Below are 21,418 nucleotides of genomic sequence, written 5' to 3' on the forward strand. Positions count from 1 at the left end.
CTGTGGCCGCAGAGGTCACACTGCCGGTCGGTGCCGGGTTGATTCCTCTGGGGATCGAGGCAGCAGGCAGGGCACCATTCTCACCCAGAGCCCTCTGTTGCACATTTGTTTGTGTGTGTCACTTTCCCTGAGTTTTCCCCGCATTCCCAGCATAAGGCGCTCACCAATTCAGGCGCGGCTGGGAATTTTATTGATAGAGCGTTAGCCCATAGTTTAGGGATCCCCATTGTTCCCGTGGCTGTGCCCTTCCACTTTCACGCCTTAGATAGTCGACCATTAGGGTCAGGGTTGATTAGGGAGGTCACTGCTCCTTTGGGCATGGTGACGCAGGGGGGTCACAAGGAGAGAATGAGTCTCTTCCTTATTGACTCTCTTGCATTTCCCGTGGGGCTGGGCCTACCCTGGTTAGCTTGTCATAACCCCACTGTTTCTTGGCCACAGAGGGCTCTCACGGGGTGGTCGCGAGAGTGCTCAGGTAGGTGTTTAGGGGTTTCCGTTGGTGCTACTATGGTGGAGAGTCCAGACCAGGTCTCCACCGTGCACATTCCCCCTGAATATGCCAATTTGGCTCTCGCCTTCTCCAAAAAGAAGGTGAATCAATTACCACCCCATCGACGGGTTGATTGTGCGATAAATCTCATGGTAGACGCTGCACTTCCCAGGAGTCAGGTGTATCCCCTCTCACAGGCAGAGACAGAGGCTATGGAAACATATGTCTCCGAATCCCTGCGTCAGGGGTACATTTGGTCCTCCACTTCACTCGCCTCCTTGTACTTCTTTTTTGTGAAAAAGAAGGAGGGAGGTCTGCGCCCATGTATTGACTATCGGAGTCTGAATCAGATCACTGTGAGGTATAGTTACACGCTACCGCTCATAGCCACAGCAATTGAGTCAATGCACGGGGGGCGCTTCTTCACCAAACTAGATCTCGCGCTTACAACCTGGTGCATATCCGGGAGGGAGATGAGTGGAAGACGGCTTTGAGTACTACCTCAGGGCACTATGAGTACCTCTTCATGCCGTACGGGTTGATGAATGTGCCATCAGTCTTCCAAGCCTTTGTAGATGAGATTTTCAGGGACCTGCACGGGCAGGGAGTAGTGATGTATATTGATGACATTTTGATATACTCCGCTACATGCGCCGAGCATGTGTCCCTGGTGCGCAGGGTGCTTGGTCGCCTGTTGGAGCATGACCTGTACGTCAAGCTGAGAAATGCCTGTTCTTCCAACAGGCCGTCTCCTTCCTGGGGTATCGCATTTCCACCTCAGGGGTGGAGATGGAGAGTGACTGCATTTCATCCATGTGTAATTGGCCGACTCCCACCACGGTCAAGGAGGTGCAGCGGTTCTTAGGGTTTGCCAACTACTACCGGAGGTTTTCTGGGGTTTTGGTCAGGTAGCGGCTCCCATTACCTCACTGCTGAAGGGGGGCCCAGTACGCTTGCAGTGGTCAGCTGAGGCGGACAGGGCTTTTAGTCACCTGAGGGCTCTGTTTACCTCGGCTCCCATGCTGGCCCATCCGGATCCCTCTTTGGCGTTCATAGTGGAGGTGGACGCATCCGAGGCTGGGATAGGAGCCGTGCTCTCTCAGCGCTCGGGCACGCCACCGAAGCTCCGCCCCTGTGCCTTCTTCTGAAAGAAGCTCAGCCCGGCGGAGCAAAACTATGACATGAGGGACCGGGAGCTGTTGGCTGTCATCAAGGCCTTGAAGGCATGGAGACATTGGCTTGAGGGGGCTAAACACCCTTTTCTCATCTGGACTGACAACTGCAATCTAGAGTACATCCGGGCAGCGAGGAGACTGAACCCTCGCCAGGCAAGGTGGGCCATGTTTTTCACCCGTTTTGTGTTTACCCTTTCCTACAGACCAGGCTCCCAGAACATGAAGGCAGACGCATTGTCCCGGCTGTATGACACAGAGGAGCAGCCCATGGATCCCACTCCCATACTCCCCACCTCCTGCCTGGTGGCGTCGGTAGTGTGGGAGCTGGACACGGACATTGAGCAGGCGTTACTTGCAGAGCCCGCTCCCGTCCAGTGTCCCGCTGGGCGTCTGTACGTCCCGTCTACTGTTCGTGACCGGTTGATCTATTGGGCCCACACGTCACCCTCCTCTGGTCATCCTGGGATCGGTCGGACAGTGCGCTGATTGAGCGGGAGGTACTGGTGGCCTACCTTGTCTAAGGACGTGAGGGTTTATGTTTCCTCCTGCTCGGTGTGCGCCCAGATTAACTTCTTGGGGCTATGTGGGATGCAAGCGTGCCACCCGTGGTGCACCCTATCAACAACAGGTGCATTTCAAGAGCGGCAAATTTGAAACCAATTAAATGTCAAAATTCAAATTTTTCAAACATACAACTATCTTACACCCTTTGAAAGATAAACATCTCCTTAACCTCTCTGGGGTATGTGGGACGATTTCGTCCCACCTACGTAACAGCTACTGGAATTCCAGTGGCGCGATTTTTGAATCGTTAGAAATACTATAACTTCAATTTCTCAAACATATGACTATTTCACAGCTATTTAAAGACAAGAATCTCGTTAATCTAACCCCACTGTCCGATTTCAAAAAGGCTTTACAACGAAAGCAAAACATTAGATTATGTCAGCAGAGTGCCCAGCCAGAAAAAATCAGACAGCCATTTTTCAAGCTAGCATATCATGTCACATAAACCCAAACCACAGCTAAATGCAGCACTAACCTTTGATGATCTTCATCAGATGACACACCTAGGACATTGTGTTATACAATACATGCATGTCTGTTCAATCAAGTTCATATTTATATCAAAAACCAGCTTTTTACATTAGCATGTGACGTTCAGAAAAAGCATAACCACCGCAAACTTCCGGGGAATTTACTAACAGTTTGCTAAATTACTCACGATAAACGTTCACAAAAAGCATAACAATTATTTTAAGAATTATAGATACATTACCCCTCTATGCACTCGATATGTCCGATTTTAAAATAGCTTTTCGGATGAAGCACATTTTGCAATAATCTAAGTACATAGCCCGGCATTACAGGGCTAGCTATTTAGATACCCACCCAGGTCAGCCTCCACCAAAATCAAATTTCCTATAAGAAAAATGTTCTTACCTTGCTTGTTCTTCATCAGAATACACTGCCAGGACTTCTACTTCAATAACAAATGTTGGTTTGGTCCCAAATAATCAATCGTTATATCCAAACAGCGACGTTTTGTTCGTGAGTTCTAGAATGCTTTTTCACGGTCCCGCGCATGGCGCGTTGGCTTGTCAAAAATGTCTAAATATTCCATTACCGTACTTCGAAGCATGTCAACCGCTGTTTAAAACCAATTTTTATGCCATTTATGTCGTAGAGAAGTGATAATATTCCGACCGGGAGTATGCATTGAGCCTAAACAGCCGAATAAAATTTCTCCTCAGAAGCGACTCATGCACGCGCATCATTCAAAGGTCCTCTCAGCATCCACTTACAAAAGGCGATAATATGTTTCAGCCTGAGGCTCCCTCGTAAACCTTCAGGTATTTCCCGGGCTCTGAGAGCCTATCGGAGCCCTGGGAATTGTCACGTTACAGCTAAGATCCTTACTTTTCAATAAAAAGAGGTAAGACGCACGACTCCTTGTCAGACAGGGTACTTCCTGCTTGAAACCTTGTCAGGTTTTTGCCTGCCATAGGAGTTCTGTTATACTCACAGACACCATTCAAACAGTTTTAGAAAATTCAGAGTGTTTTCTATCCAAACCTGAACAATAATATGCATATTCTAGCTTCTGAGTTGGTGTAGGAGGCAGTTAAAAATGGGAACATATTTTTCCAAAATTCTCAATACTGCCCCCTAGCCCAGACAGGTTAATCTAACCACGTTGTCCGATTTCAAAAAGGTTTTACGGCGAAAGCATAAAGTTAGATTAAGTTAGGAGAGTACATTGACAATAGCTGTGTGTAATGTTTTGTCAATTCAAAGACAGGCGTCACCAAAACCATAAAATCAGCTAAAATTATGCACTAACCTTTGACAATCTCCATCAGATGACAAACTGGGTGGGTGTCTAAATAGCTAGCCCATGATGGCTGGGCTATGTACTTAGAATATTGCAAAATGTGCTTCATCCGAAAAGCTATTTTAAAATCGGACATATCGAGTGCATAGAGGAGTAATGTATCTATAATTCTTAAAATAATTGTTATGCTTTTTGTGAACGTTTATCGTGAGTAATTTAGTAAATTGTTAGTAAATTCCCCGTAAGTTTGCGGGGGGTATGCTTTTTCTGAACGTCACATGCTAATGTAAAAAGCTGGTTTTTGATATAAATATGAACTTGATTGAACAGACATGCATGTATTGTATAACATAATGTCCTAGGTGTGTCATCTGATGAAGATCATCAAAGGTTAGTGCTGCATTTAGCTGTTGTTTGGGTTTATGTGACATTATATGCTAGCTTGAAAAATGGGTGTCTGATTATTTCTGGCTGGGTACTCTGCTGACATAATCTAATGTTTTGCTTTCGTTGTAAAGCCTTTTTGAAATCGGACAGTGTGGTTAGATTAACGAGAGTCTTGTCTTTAAATAGCTGTAAAATAGTCATATGTTTGAGAAATTGAAGTAATAGCAATTCAAATGTTTTGAAAATCGCGCCACAGGATTCAACTGGCTGTTACGTAGGTGGGACGAATTCGTCCCGCCGGTCCCATAGAGGATATCGTTCAGCTTTTTCCCGGGCTCTGAGAGCCTATGGGAGCCGTAGGAAGTGTCACGTTACAGCAAAGATCCTCAGTCTTCAATAAACAGAGGCAAGAAGAACAACACCTTGTCAGACAGGCCACTTCCTGGTCAGAATCTTCTCAGGTTTTTGCCTGCCATATGAGTTCTGTTATACTCACAGACACCATTCAAACAGTTTTAGAAACTTTAGGGTGTTTTCTATCCAAAGCCAATAATTATATGCATATTCTAGTTACTGGGCAGGAGTAGTAACCAGATTAAATCAGGTACGTTCGTTTGGGGCTAGGGGGCAAATACTGCCCCCTAGCCCCAACAGGTTTTAAAGATAATCTCGTTAATCCAACCACATTGTCCGATTTCAAAAGGCTTTACGGCGAAAGCATAACATTAGATTATGTTAGCACAGCGCCTAAACAAGAAAAACCACACAGCCATTTTCCAAGCAAGGAGAGGCGTCACAAAAAACAGAAATACAGCTAAAATTAATCACTAACCTTTGATGATCTTCATCAGTTGACACTCCCAGGACTCAATGTTACACAATACATGTATGTTTTGTTCGATAAAGTTCATATTTATATCCATAAACCCCATTTTACATTGGCGCTTGATGTTCAGAAATGTTTTGCCTCCCAAAACTTCCGGTAAATGAGCACATCAAATTACAAAAATACTCATCATAAATGTTGATAAAATTTACAACAGTTATTGAAATATTATAGATAGACTTCTCCTTAATGCAACCGCTGTGTCAGAATTCAAAATAGCTTTACGGCGAAAGCACATTGTTCAATATTTTGTGTACAGACCTCAGCCATCAAAGCAAGCTATGCAGTTACCCGCCATGTTCTGGAGTCATCTAAACTCAGAAAAAGTATTATAAATCTTCACTTACCTTTGCTGATCTTCATCGGAATGCACTCGCAGGACTCCCACTTCCACAAGAAAACTCCATATTTATGTCCAAATACCTCCGTTTTGTTCGCACGTTCAGATCACTAATCCAAAGGCATAATGCGTGAGCGCAAAACCCGAGATGAAAAGTCAAATAGTTCCATTACCGTTCATAGAAACATGTCAAATGATGTTTACAATCCATCCTTAGGGTCTTTTTGACATAAATCTTTGATAATATTCCAACCGGACAATAGCGTATTCATTACAGAGGAAAAAGAAGGAGCGGCGCACCTGCGTGAGAGCGGAGTAAACAACTCACTGGTCCCAGGCTTGAGACAGCTCTTATTTTCTCCCCAGTGTCAGTAGAAGCATGAAACAAGGTTATAAAGACTGTTGACATCTAGTGGAAGCCTTAGGAAGTGCAAAATGACCCCACAGACACTGTAGTTTGGAAAGGCAATCAGTTGAAAAAACTACAAACCACTTCCTGGTTGAATTCTTTCTCAGGTTTTTGCCTGCCATATGAGTTCTGTTATACTCACAGACATCATTCAAACAGTTTTAGAAACTTCAGAGTGTTTTCTATCCAAATCTACTTATAATATGCATATCTTACCTTCTGGGCCCGAGTAGCAGGCAGTTTAATTTGGACACATCATTCATCTGAATTTCCGAATACTGCCCCCTGTCACTAAAAAGTTAATGAAAGATAATTGCATTCGTTTTAAAGTTTAACTAAGCCATTGGCCCGCCCCCGTGAGCACAGACATGATCTGGCGTCATGGAACAGCCCTTTTCTACTGTTACAAATAAAAAACCCTTCTGAGGAAATCCTCTTCAGACCGAGCGTACCTCGATGGACACCGAGGGGGCACATGTTGAGTTTAGACCACAAAAACCTCAGTATAAGCTAAGGTTGTAATGGTTGCTGAATTCCTAACCATACAACGTGGAGCATTGGCTACACGGCTGGAAATGGTTAAACTCTGAGACTATCGATCCTTACCGAATAAGAACAAATCATAGATAATAATTACTAGTCTGCAGCGAGAAATTATGTCAACCTGGGATGCGATGACCGACAACTGCCGGAAATCTATTCTATGAGAACATTTCTGAATGGTACTCTGAAGTATCCACTCTAACCACCTAAGGATTCAGGGAAGCAGAGAGAGAGATGCTCTGATGAACGGACTCTCCGCAGACTGACGATTCCAACAGAGATCCTGACGACACACTAGGTGTAAATATAAATTGATTGCAATTATTCCCGAAAGCGTGAGCGTTCATGTGCAAAGGATTAGCATTTCAATTAATATAATTATCAACTGTGTAGTGACTCCTTTTGTCTTTCCCACCCTTTTCAGTCCACACCCACTTTCCTTTGTCCACCAAGCTGTCATATCGGCTTAACCCACTAGGGAACCTCCCCTATCATTTCCTTGTAACCATATCTACTGTTGGTGTGTTTATGCATTTCTGTGATTATTTAGTTAGTTAGTAAATAAATGATTAAGATAATTGGTGTATGGATGATTCATAGTAAATGCTGGGTTCGTGCAGATAACCAACAATTTATGACGTTTGGAATGAGACTAACGTGAGTAAAAGAATAACTCATTAATAAGAAAACGAATTGATCAGATATAAAAATATCTGAAGACTTATATTAGGAAAATTATAACTTTGTAATCTGAAGATTTTCCTTGGTGCCCCAACTTCCTAGTTAATTACATTTACATGATTAGTTTAATCACGTAATAATAATTACATAGAATTGATTTGATAAAATAACAGTCTTTACTTTAATGATGCCAAAGACACGACAGCGGGAATGGCGGAGAAGTCCGGTGCAAATTCCGAGCCCCCAGGCAATGAGCATGTGCAGAACGGGCTCCAGCCTATGATGGCACCAGCAGACCAGTCAACAAGTGGATTGTGACACTGGAGACAAGAGAATCCCAATACCATGGGAACCTGAGGAGACTTAAAACTTCTTGGGGCTATGTGGGACGTTAGCGTGCCACCCGTGGCGCACCCTATCAACAGCAGGTGCATTTCAAGAGCGGCAAATTTGAAACCAAATAAATGTCAAAATTCAAGTTTTTCAAACATACAACTATCTGGCACCCTTTGAAAGATAAACATCTCCTTAATCTAACCACGTTTTCCGATTTCAAAAAGGTTTTACTGCGAAAGCATAAAGTTAGGTTATGTTAGGAGAGTACATTGACAATAGCTGTGTGTATTGTATTGTCAATTCAAAGACAGGCGTCACCAAAACCATAAAATCAGCTAAAATTATGCACTAACCTTTTACAATCTCCATCAGATGACACTCCTAGGACATTATGTTAGACAATGCATGCATTTTTAGTTCTATCAAGTTCATATTTATATCTAAAAACAGTGTTTTACTATGGCGTTGATGTTCAGGAAATCGTTTCCCTCCAATACCGGCAGTCAAGTCATGACAACAAAATAATTAATTAATATTAGAAAACATTGGTAAAATATTATATTGTCATTCAAAGAATTATAGATTTACATCTCTTGAACGCAATGGACTTGCCAGATTTAAAATTAACCTTACTGGGATATCACACTTTGCAATAATCTGAGCACTGCGCCCAGAAAAATACGCATTGCGATACAGACTAACCGCCATGTTGGAGAGATCTAAAATCTAAAATACTATGTAAATAATCCATTACCTTTGATTCTCTTCATCAGATGTCACTTCCAAAGAATCCCAGGTCCATAACGAATGTAGTTTTGTTCAAAAAAGCTCATCATTTATGTCCAAAAACCTCCGTGTTGTAGCACATGATCTAAGCCAGCCGGACTTCACTTCACTTCAAGAACGGAAAAAATATATTTTTGTTCGTTCAAACATGTCAAACGTTGTATCGCATAAATCATTAGGGCCTTTTTTAACCAGAACATGAATAAAATTCAAGGCGGACCATTGGGTTCTCTTTTAAAACGTTTCGGAATGAGAGTACCCACCATCAACTTGCACGCCAGGTGTCTAATGGGCCATCGCCGTTCCAACGCTCTTCTTCAGTCAGATCTCACTGTAGAAGACTCAAAACACTTTGTAAAGGCTGGGGACATCTTGTGGAAGCAATAGGAAGTGCCAAAATATTCCTCCTTCCCTTTGTTTTTCAATGGTATAGGCTTAAAGTCAATTCAACACATCAGGTATCCACTTCCTGTCAGAATCTGTCTCAGGGTTTTGCCTGCCAAATGAGTTCTGTTATACTCACAGACACCATTCAAACAGTTTTTGAAACTTTAGGGTGTTTTCTATCCATATATAATAAGTATATGCATATTGTAGTTACTGGGTAGGATTAGTAACCAGATTAAATCGGGTACATTTTTTTATCCAGCCGTGAAAATACTGCCCCCTATACCCTAACAGGTTAATGAGCAGGAATTGGATCGTCTCGCTGTTGTTCCCTGACACACGTAGGTTGGTGGGGGTGGTATTGTGGGTGACCCGGCCTATAGAGTGCCCGTCCAGCACTCTAACGTCCATGGGAATGGAGAGGGGCTGAGTGGCGATGCCCAGCTCAGATGCCAGGGTAGCGTCCATAAAGCTCTCATCGGCCCCAGAGACGATGAGTACACGGAGAGATTCCGATTGGTTCCCAGAGAAAAATAACATGAAAAGGGGTGCGAGTAAGGGGATAGGAAAAGTTCTCCATATGGCCCATCAGAGTACTCGCTCCTACCAGTGAGCCTGGTATTTTTTGGACAGGTAGAGACGAAATACAGTCAACTCTTTGTGTGAAGCCTGTATAGCTGTTTGGTTGGAGACAGCCTAGCTCTGCCTAGTTGCATTTGCTCGGGAAGAGGTGAATCGGCAGACTTCGGGGAAACTCGGGTAGCCTTGGGTCCTCTCGGCAACGGAGCTGTCAGGGACTTCCGGGATGCCTCAGAGGGAAGTTGGAATCCTTGGGCAGGCGAGTGAAATCAAATCTCATCTCCTTCCTTCGTTCCCGTAGTCGCCCATCAATCCAAATGGTCAAGGCAATGAGTGAGTCAAGATCCGTCGGTAGTTCCCGGGTTATAAGCTCATTCTTTACTTCCACTGTAACTCAGGAACATGTCGAACAGCGTTTCCGGGTTCCAGTCACTGTCAGCTGCCAATGTGTGGAAATCCACCACATAGTCTGCCACACTGCGGGAGTCTCGCCGAAGCTGGAGTAACTTCCCGGCAGCCTCTCTCTAGGACAATGGAGCATCGGAAACTTTACATCCACCACAAACTCCTCCAGACCGAAGCATACGGCCTACTGTTGTTCCCATACTTTCGTAGCCTAGGCAAGAGCCCTCCCGGACATTGTGTGATGAGATACACTATCTTAGAGCAGTCCGAGGGGAAGGAGGAGGGCTGAAGCTTGATGATGAGGGAACGCTGAGTGATAAACGCCGAAAGGTGCCCAAATCTCCATTGAAGCGTTCAGGGGGAGGTAAGCAGGGTTCCCAGGAAACCGGGGAAGCTGGGGAGACAGCCTTGCTAACAGCCAGGTTACTGAGGGGCTGTGAGGTTACCGTCATGGGAGGCTGCCTAACAGACAACCCATGGAATTGGTCCAGCAATGTGTTCAACGCTCGATCATGGCGTTCGGCCAAGGTCTGGAACCCTTCCACGAGACCATGAATCAACTCCTTGTCCCTTTCAATGGTGGCTCCTTGTAAGGAGATGGCATTGCGGAGCTTGTCCGAATCTACTAGGTCAGTCATGGTCAGTTCGTATGATCACATTTTAGGGAAGACCCAGATGCAGAAAATGTCGAAGTAACAAAAGTTTTTTACTAGAACAACAGGTCATGGGCAGGCAGAAGTCAGTAATCCAGATCGGAGTCCAAAAGGTACAGAAACGGCAGGCAGTCTCAGGGTCAGGGCAGGCAGATGTCAATAATCCATTGTGATGTGACAAGGTACAGAATGGCAGGCAGGCTCAGGGTTAGGGCAGGCAGAATGGTCAAATCCGAGAAAACTAGAGACAGACAGGAGCAAGGAGAAAAATGCTGGTAGGCTTGACGAACAAAATGAACTGGCAACAGACAAACAGAGAACACAGGTATATATACACTGGGGACAATGGGCAAGGTGGGCGACACATGGAGGGGGGTGGAGACAAGCACAAAGAAAGGTGAAATAGATCAGGATGTGACACAAGTGCTTGTCAAATTGTGAATGAGAGACTGATGAAATGTGTGCAGCCTGCGCTAGAAACAGAGCAGAGTACTTCCCTTTCATGCAACTTTTTGAAATCAAAATTCGTTGCATCCTGCCGCCTTAGAATGTATTAGAAATCTAAACATATAGCCTAATGTTTGTATCACAACTAAAGTTGCATAAATAACTCTAAATTGAACATATAGGAGGACCTGTTTCTTTGGTAAACACTCAACAAAGAATAGCCACAGATGCGTACTCCCTCAAATAGTTTGGGGGAAAATATCCTTTCTATTTTACTCAGCTATGTTCAATTTAATTGTTCTTACTATATTAAATTGATTTTTCAACTTTTTAATATGTAGATGTTCCAACGGTCCGCATCAGTGGCTTGTAGGCTATGCATAGAAGACGTAGATGCTGAATGTGTTGATGTTAATTAATAGTCAATTACCATGAGACCAGCAGTTATTTCAATGACAATCACCGGCTGACAAAATCTCATGACCGCTACAGACCTTAGTCGGAGAGATGAGGATCACTGACTCTCTCTCCCCTTCTTCTCTCTCTCTCTCTTTCTCTCCTCCCCCTCTCTCAACTTCTAATACCCCCTCCTCTCTTCCATCCTTTCCCTCTCTCCCCCTCTCCTCTCATCCCTCCAGGCAATACCAACAGTATCTTTGCTCTGGACTACATCAGTGGCTCCCTGACGGTAAATGGACAGCTGGACAGAGAGAATCCCCTCTACTCATCCGGATTCACTTTCACCGTCAAGGTCTGTCTGTTTGTGTTTAGGCCTGGGAGTGATGAGAGACCTAAACTGAACATATAGCTACACCACCACTCTACATTTTCTTTAGTTGTAAACCTTCCCAGTCACATACAGTACGCACATTTTGAATTAAGACATCCTGTATGCTGGTACAGTATAGAATACATCATCAGTACTTAATTCAAGGCATTGGGATGTGAGGTATAATCTTCCAGGTGTGCATTTTCACACCCCACCCTAAGGCTTATTATGACAGGGCCCTGCTGAGATCCTCATGTTTAGAGAACAGTTAGACTTCCTTGGGAGCAACCTGGGAGGATGAAGGAATGGAAGATGTTCTTAATGTTGATGGAGTCCTGCCAGGCCAATGCTTTGGAGATTATTTGCTCCTTCTCTCCCTCTTCATCTTTGTCTTTCTGAGCCAGATGTAGATTCCGAATATCCCTCCACTGAGCCGTGAGAAGTCTCTCTCACTGTCCCTCTCTTTCTCTCTCAATTCAGTGCATTCTTTCCTTCTCACCCCTGGTGAGTCTTTCCTTCTCACCCCTGGCCGCTTCATCTCCTTACTTACACTTCTCTGCTTCCTCTCCTCCTCTCCTCACCAAATGGTTCCCACAGTTTGAGAGAGGGGGCATGAAATTAATTTTAGTGTGGCAATGGGAGAGGGGGAAGAGGTGGAGAGATTTTTGGTTAAAAGACAGTTTTCTCAGAGTGAATCTTGATGACTGCTTTCTACCAGAACCTTTAGTCTGGTTTAGACACACAAATAGGTGTGTGTGTGCGTGTGTGAGAGTTGCACGTTGAGAGTGTGTGTATGAGTGTGTACACTCTTAGAAAAAAAGGTGCTAACTAAAACCATAAAGGGTTATTCGGCTTATCCCTGTAGAAGTACCCTTTACATTGTTCCAGGTAGAAACAGCGAACCGTTTAGAACCATTTATCTAAGAGCATTAGTATAATAATGCAAACAGGGAATTCCATCACATCTTATTTGATAATATACCCCTCCCACCTCAATCGTTATTCTTGATTGAAATCAACCATTACAGCGAACTAGGAGAAAATTCATAGACCAAAATAAAAATGTATTTTTGTAGATTGGTACATTTATGTAAGTTTATAATATGGTGATTTTCCTTCCCTTTTCTTTGGTGTCTTTATTGGTTCTGAGTACTGTAGTAATAAAACTATTTCCCCAACTTTAGTCCAGCTTAGATAGTGGTTGCATCCAAAAGGGCAGCCTATTCTCTTTACAGTGCATTACTTTTGACCAGGGCCCATACGGCACTATAAGGAATAGGGTGCCATTTGGGATACAAACAGTTTTGAGTGTGTGGAGCTCAGCATTCAACACCATAGTCCGCTCCAAGCTCATCACCAAGCTCAGGACCCTGGGGCTGAACACCTCCCTCTGCAATTGGATCCTGGACTTCCTGACGGGCCGCCCCCAGGGATGAGGGTAGGCAACAACACATCCGCCAGGCTGACCCTCAACATGGCGACCCCTCAGTGGTGTGTGCTTAGTCCCCTCCTGTACTCCCTGTTTAACCATGACTGCGTGGCCGCGCACGACTCCAACACCATCATCAAGTTTGCTGACGACACGACTGTGATAGAACTTGTCGTGACGTCACTATCATTAATGTGATTAATGTTATTTTATCAAATCAATGAACTACGTTTAATTATTACATGATTCAATTAATATGTAACAATTAACTCATTAATAACTTGTGGCACCATGGGATAACATATTTAACAAGTTACTATCTCCCGAATTAAACTCTTTCAAGATATATTAACATCTGTAGATACAGTCACTTATTAATGTATTATTACCTCATCAGTCTCATTCTGAACGTTGTTGGCCTCGTAAATCTGCACGAACCCTAGCCTAAGTGATGATTCAGCAATACACAAATTAGCTTAATTATTTATTCACTAACTAACTAAATAATCACACAGAAATACATAAACACACACACAGTACAGATTATTGATTACTAACATAATGCAATGAAACAGTCCCTTGTGAACTAACCCGATATGATGGCTTGTTAGACGATGGAAATGGTGTGGGGAAATATAGAGCGGGAGAGACAAAGTGAGTGGAATTATCGTAAATACATTGGGAAAACACACTCACCGTAAATGTGGATATGTAGCACCCTAACAACTGCTCATTTAGATTTAGAAATGAAATGTAAATTTACGCTTTCTGTCATCTCTCTGTTGAAACCACTTGTCCGTCTATGGCGAGTAGTTCGAGAGATGTAAGACTCTGGTTTGTCCACCAGAGGTCACTATGTACTTTGTAGTTGTAGGCTTCTTTTGTTCTGGAGTGGTCGTTAGAATGGATACGTAAGATGTACCACACTGTGGTGAAAGGGAAATGTTCATTCCCTCTCGTCTTCAGTTGAGTTTCCTAGACTATTAGTACTTAAACAGCTGCAGACTGTGAACAGTAGTCTTCATCTTTGTCACGCCAGCCTTCACTTTGGCTCCCCCTCCTGTCCAGCTCAGGCGTTCGGCGTCTTCGGCCTTCTAGCTGCTGCTGAACCTGCTGCTGGCAAATGCCCTTCACTCATCAAACCCGGACTTGTCTCGTCCCACCTGGTTAATTAAAACCTCTTACATCTAGACGTTCCGCTAGCGGAACACCTGCTCCAATTGCCAATGATTGGCGTGGCGTGAATGACAAATTCCTCAAAAATACAAAAACTTCCATTTTTCAAACATATGACTATTTTACACCATTTTAAAGACAAGACTCTCCTTTATCTAACCACACTGTCCGATTTCAAAAAGGCTTTACAACGAAAGCAAAACATTAGATTATGTCAGCAGAGTACCCAGCCAGAAATAATCAGACACCCATTTTTCAAGCTAGCATATAATGTCACATAAATCCAAACCACAGCTAAATGCAGCACTAACCTTTGATGATCTTCATCAGATGACACACCTAGGACATTATGTTATACAATACATGCATGTTTTGTTCAATCAAGTTCATATTTATATCAAAAACCAGCTTTTTACATTAGCATGTGACGTTCAGAACTAGCATACTTCCGGTGAATTTACTAAATTACTCACGATAAACGTTCACAAAAAACATAACAATTATTTTAAAAATTATAGATACAGAACTCCTCTATGCACTCGCTATGTCCGATTTTAAAATAGCTTTTCGGTGAAAACACATTTTGCAATATTCTCAGTAGATAGCCCAGCCATCACGGCTAGCTATTTAGAAACCCACCAAGTTTAGCACTCACCAAAGTCAGATTTACTATAAGAAAAATGTTATTACCTTTGCTGATCTTCGTCAGAATGCACTCCCAGGACTTCTACTTCAATAACAAATGTTGGTTTGGTCCAAAATAATCCATAGTTATATCCAAACAGCGGCGTTTTGTTCGTGCGTTCAAGACACTATCCGAAAGGGTAAATAAGGGTTACGCGCCCGACGTGTTTTGTGACAAAAAAATTCGAAATATTCCATTAGCGTACTTCGAAGCATGTCAACCGCTGTTTAAAATCCATTTTTATGCCATTTTTTCGTAAAAAAGCGATAATATTCCGACAGGGAAATCGTTTTTTAATACAAAGAGAGCGAAAGTAAAAGCATGGGATCCCCTGTTTAAAATTGATTTTAAACAGCGGTTGACATGCTTCGAAATACGGTAATGGAATATTTAGAATTTTTTTGTCACGAAATGCGTCGGGCTCGTCACCCTTCTTTACCATTCGGATAGTGTCTTGAACGCATGAACAAAACGCCACTGTTTGGATATAACTATGGATTATTTGGGACCAAACCAACATTTGTTATTGAAGTAGAAGTCCTGGGAGTGCATTCTGACGAAGAACAGCAAAGGTAATAACATTTTTCTTATAGTAAATCTGACTTTGGTGAGTGCTAAACTTGGTGGGTGTCAAAATAGCTAGCCGTGATGGCTGGGCTATCTACTGAGAATATTGCAAAATGTGCTTTCACCGAAAAGCTATTTTAAAATCGGACATAGCGAGTGCATAGAGGAGTTCTGTATCTATAATTCTTAAAATAATAGTTATGTTTTTTGTGAACGTTTATCGTGAGTAATTTAGTAAATTCACCGGAAGTTTTCGGTGGGTATGCTAGTTCTGAACGTCACATGCTAATGTAAAAAGCTGGTTTTTGATATAAATATGAACTTGATTGAACAAAACATGCATGTATTGTATAACATAATGTCCTAGGGGTGTCATCTGATGAAGATCATCAAAGGTTAGTGCTGCATTTAGCTGTGGTTTGGATTTATGTGACATTATATGCTAGCTTGAAAAATGGGTGTGTGATTATTTCTGGCTGGGTACTCTGCTGACATAATCTAATGTTTTGCTTTCGTTGTAAAGCCTTTTTGAAATCGGACAGTGTGGTTAGATAAAGGAGAGTCTTGTCTTTAAAATGGTGTAAAATAGTCATATGTTTGAAAAATGGAAGTTTTTGTATTTTTGAGGAATTTGTAATTCGCGCCACGCCCATCATTGACTATTGGAGCAGGTGTTCCGCTAGCGGAACGTCTAGATGTAAGAGGAAAGGGTTTTACTGTACATGGAACTCCAAAGGGTTATACTTGGAATCAAAAGGGTTGTACTTGCAACCAAAAAGGGTTCTTCAAAGGGTTCTCCTGTGGGGACAGCCAAAGAAACCTTTAAGATTTTGGATAGCACCTTTTTTTCTAAGAGTGTACTGGAGTGGGTTGAGAGATTCAAGCCTCTCGGTGTCAACATCACTAAGGTATTAACATGATTCACAAACAGTTGTGAAGAGGGCACGACAGCGCCTCTTCCCCCTCAGGAGGCTAAAAAGATTTGGCATGGGCCCTCAGTTCTACAGCTGCACCATTGAGAGCATCTTGGCTGGCTGCATTATCGCTTCGCAAGGCAACTGCAAGACACCTACAGAGGGTGGTGAGTACAGCCCACTACATCACTGGGGCCGAGCTTCCTGCCATACAGGATCTCTATATCAGCTGGTGTCAGAAGAAGGCCCAAAAAAGTGTCAGACTCCAGCCACCCAAGGCAAGCATGGCAAGCAATACCAGTGCACCAAGTCTGGAACCAACACGACCCACTCCTAAGCCATAAGACTAATCTAGACCGCTAAATAGCTCATCAAATGACTACCTGGACTACCTTCATTGAGTCTTCTTTATACTAACTCTCCTGCAATGACTCTATGCCCACACTGTGGACTCTACCCACACACTCAAACATACTTACAAAGACACCCCAACACACACATACATTTTTTTGCACTAACTATCCTGCAATGACTCTACCTACACACATGTACACTGACACAACATCACACACACACACACACACACACACACACACACACACACAGACACACACACACACACACACACACACTGTCGTGGACGAATCAGAATTAGTTGGGTAACATAGATAATTAAGATGTTTTATTAGTATAATATGCTTATTTGAGATACTTGTCATTAGAAAGTGTCCATTGGACTCTGGTGTCTTTTCTGTTGCACATCTACCTTAGCTGGGGCTCAGACACTTGGGCCCCAAAGAGGGGAGAGGTCAGATTTGTCTTCATATGTGAATGTGTCTTTACTTATTCTTAAACCATGTGAAGGGATGGCGTGATTAATGGGGAACCAATGACTTGTCTCCACAATGTCTGTGAGCAAGTCACTCCCTCCTTTTCTTTCTTGTGGGGAGGATTATGGCAGTAAATGGACCCTTGTATGTCCTCTCTTAGATCTCGCACTTATCCTGTGATAATATATGGCCTAGAGGCTCACTCCCCAGTGAGCCTGTCCAGGAGTAGGGTCAAGAGAGGGTTTGCTTGAGATGGGAGTATCTAGAGTTGACAATTAATATATGCCATTGGATGAAATTGTGTTTTCGTTCTATACCGTACCAGGGAGGGACGGTTCTAAGGAGACCAGATACTGGGCTATACAATGAACTCTGTTGACATAGCAGTTACTGTCTGATGTGTTTTATGGATATCTGTCATACAAAACTTAACCTTTGTGAACTGTTACAAAGTATCTGTGGTTTGTCAATGTACGTTGAAGGGGGTGTATCGTTGCTATAAAAGATCCCTGTAGCCATTGGGTAATCACCTTGTTAAATGGTTCATTCGAGAGAGTGCATTATTGGGGGTCAAGTGCTTTTGCAAAAGTATCTTAAGTATTAAAGATGTAGTTTAACTCGGACTGGTGTGTTTGTAACTTCTCATTTGGTAATGCAGAAATTAGCCACCACAACACACACACACACACACACACACACACACTACATACTCCCACACACATAACATGCAGCACACATGCATACTGATGCCACACACAATACACACACACACTTTCACAGTCACCACATACAATGCTGCTACTGTCTCTTATCTATCCTTTTGCCGAGTAATTTTACCCCTTCCTACAGTATATATACATAACTACCTCAATTAACTCGTACCCCGGCGCACATGTCAAATCAACTTTGATTTGATTTGATCGACTGGTTCTCCCTGTATATAGCCATGTTATTTTCACTCGTTATTGTTATTTACTGTGTATTATCGCTTGTGTCACTATTTATATTTATTGGAAGAGGATGTCACACGCCTCTAAACGACACAAAACCCTGATTACCCACAAGGCACCACTTTTGTCTGAACCATTCCTATTGCCTGCGACATCGCTCCGTCACTTTTACAATAAAAGACAAAACCCTTTTCTATTTCCCCTCTCTCACCTCTTTTCATCTCCCCGCTCCTCCCATTATCGACAGAGAGAGCAAAAGAAAGAGAGAAAAAAAAGAGAAAAAAAGAGAGGGAGAGAGTAATGGGACTATTTTCTCTTAAATCTCATTGTGTGTTTGATGTGTATCTACAGTGAACTCTTTGCGCCCGCACTTAGAGATGCTTTCTATGATTGCTTTGAGTCACTCTGCCCCACCCCCCGATCCAATAAAGGTACAGCTGTAAATAGCTGGAGGAGATTGGTTACATCCCAAATGGGACCCTATCCCTATAAAGAGCCTTATGGGTCCTGGTCAAAAGTAGTAGACTATTTATACATTTTAATTTAACCTTTAATTAATTAGGCAAGTCAGTTAACCTCTACTTGATCGGTGTCCCCCCACGTTGAGCTAAAGTGCGCTAATGTGATTACCATGACATTATAAGTAACAAGAACATTTCCCAGGACATAGGCATGTCCTATATGGGTAGAAAGCTTAAAGTCTTGTTAATCTAATCTAACTGTCCAATTTACAGTAGCTATCACAGTGAAAAAATACCATGCTATTGTTTGAGGAGAGTGCACACCAACAAAAACTTTTATCACGGCAGCTGGTTTGATACATTCACCTCTGAAGGTAAAAATAATGTACTTACATTCAGTAATCTTGCTCTGATTTGTCATCCTGAGGATCCCAGAGATAAAATGTAGCATAGTTTTGTTTTATAAAATACATTTTTATATTCAAATGTAGGAACTGGGTTCTTCAGTTTTAACCCCTGCTGTGTCTGGCTCCACACCCACCCCGCCAAGCCATCTAGATGTGCGAAAGTTAGTGTATAAGCTAATGATCCATCATATATGACATTCCTGGAAGTGTGTAAATTTACATTTTGTATTGCCATATCATTTTTGTATTTACTTTATGTATCATTTCACCAATTCGGCACATTTGGGCAGACTTGATACAAAATATTGTCCAGTATTGAAATGCTTCACTGGATCAATCTGAAACTTTACACACACATCTAAATTGCACCTAAACTGCAATAATACATTATGGCCTTTCTCTTGCATTTCAAAGATGATGAAAAAATAATAATAATAAATACAAATGTTTTTTTGTATGTACTATCTTTTACCAAATCTAATGGGTTATTTTCTCCTACATTAATTTCACACTTACACAAACTTCAAAGTGTTTCCTTTCAAATAGTATCAAGAATATGCATATCCTTGCATCAGGTCCTGAGCTACTGGCAGTTAGATTTGGGTATGTAATTTTAGGCGAAAATTTTAAAGAATGGTCCGATCCTTTTAAGAACAAATTCTTATTTACAATGACTGCCTACTCCGGCCAAACCCGGACGACGCTGGGAAAATTGTGAAACGCCCTATGGGACTCCCAATCACGACCGCTAGGGACACCTCTAGCACTGAGATGCAGTGCCTTAGACCACTGAGCCACTCGGAAGCCCAGTGTAGGGAATAGGGTGCCATTTGGACGCATTCATTGAGTGCTTACTGCTTTCACTCCACCAGAACAATTTCAGCTCCAATATGACACCTCTCTCGCTTTCTCATTCACTCTCTTGTTCACACTGGAAATGAATTGCACTTATTCGCCTGTCTTCTCTGCCCATCTTCCTCCCATACTCCCCCTGTGTCTCTCCCTCTCTGCGCGCTCTCTCTCTCTCTTTCTCTCTCTCTCTCTCCCCCGTTTCTCCCCTCCATTCCTCCCTCAGGGCACAGAGTTGAACGATGACCGTACACCGTCAGATGCCTCGGTGATGACCACCTTCACCATCCTGCTGATTGACAAGAATGACAACGCGCCCAAGTTCAACAGCTCCGAGTACCGTGTGCACATCACCGAGCTGGCCCAGGTGGGCTTTGCCCTGCCTCTCTTCATACAGGCTGAAGACAAGGATGAGGTGGGTTACCATCACCATGCATGCATGCCTGTAACAATAAATGGCAACAAATGGTAACAAACGGTAATAAACGGTAACACTTTATTTGACACGGTTGAAAGTTCCTGGGATCAGGACAGAATAAGCAGGAAATCCGGAATCCTCCAACCAGGATATCTGGTAAACCTGAGAATTTTGGGAACTTTAATGGAATCTTGCATTCCTAGCTGTTGCATTGGCTCAGTACAGCAGTCTAGATTCAGATGTAGTGTATTTCAGCAGTAGTGAGTAGTTGCAGAGGAGACATTGTGCTGTGCTGAGTGAGTGTGTCAGCCCAGTGGGAAAGCAGCCCTGTTCAACAGCATCCTCTTTAGTTTTCCATCATGTGTCCGCCACTTCCCATTAGCTCTATCTAACATCCCGCCGCGCTGACACACAGACACACATACACATGCGTTCATAAACAGACACACAGACAATCTTCTTACACACACACTTGCTCGGTCACTCACAGCAGCCCAAGACTAGGAGCCCCATTCGACTAGACTACAATTTAATTTGCTTTGGAAGATATGGGATAGAGCATCAAATTATACCTAACGAGGAAAATCAATCACCACGGGTTGAGATAAGCCAAAAGCTAGTCAACTCTGATTGATTCCAGCACCACAGCCGCCAGGATGAAATTTGATAGATAACTGCAAGTCAAGTGGAGAGAGAACGAGAAGGAGGGAGAGAAGGAGGAGAAGAGGGAGGTAGAGGGGTTGGGAAAGAGGGAAGAAGGTGTAGAGAAAGTAGCATAACTAATGGAGTACTGGCAGGAAGTTAAGTGAATAGGGCAGTCATACAGACAGCGGGAAGCTGAGATGGAGAGAGAGAAGAAGAGAGAGAGAAAGGGGTGAGGATAGTGAGAGAGAGGCTGAGGGAGAGATAGAGAGAGTTAGATAGTGAGAGGCAGAGAGAGAGTGAGAGAGAGAGATGCAGAGAGAGACAGAGAGAAAGAGAGAGACATAGAGTATGTGTCTGATGGAGAGATAGTGGCCTATTTAGCAGCAGGTTTGTTTATTCATGCCATGGAGTGTGTTTGCTCTTGTCAGCATGGCGATGGATAGGAGTGCTGGGAGCTCCTCCACCAGGTGGTGACGGGC

At 43.1% G+C, this 21,418-nt stretch overlaps 1 protein-coding gene across 1 annotated transcript in view; it reads left to right on the forward strand.

The window, feature by feature from the left end:
* Nucleotides 1-21,418, forward strand: part of LOC115194080 (cadherin-23-like) — a 752,381-nt gene that overhangs the window by 386,882 nt on the left and 344,081 nt on the right. The window contains exons 10-11 of the mRNA XM_029753428.1: nucleotides 11,478-11,590; nucleotides 20,103-20,291. Of these exons, the coding sequence (XP_029609288.1) occupies nucleotides 11,478-11,590; nucleotides 20,103-20,291 (302 nt within the window). The remainder of the gene's footprint in view (nucleotides 1-11,477; nucleotides 11,591-20,102; nucleotides 20,292-21,418) is intronic.

Source organism: Salmo trutta, chromosome 5 (assembly GCF_901001165.1).
Source record: "Salmo trutta chromosome 5, fSalTru1.1, whole genome shotgun sequence".
Taxonomy (NCBI): Eukaryota; Metazoa; Chordata; class Actinopteri; order Salmoniformes; family Salmonidae; genus Salmo; species Salmo trutta.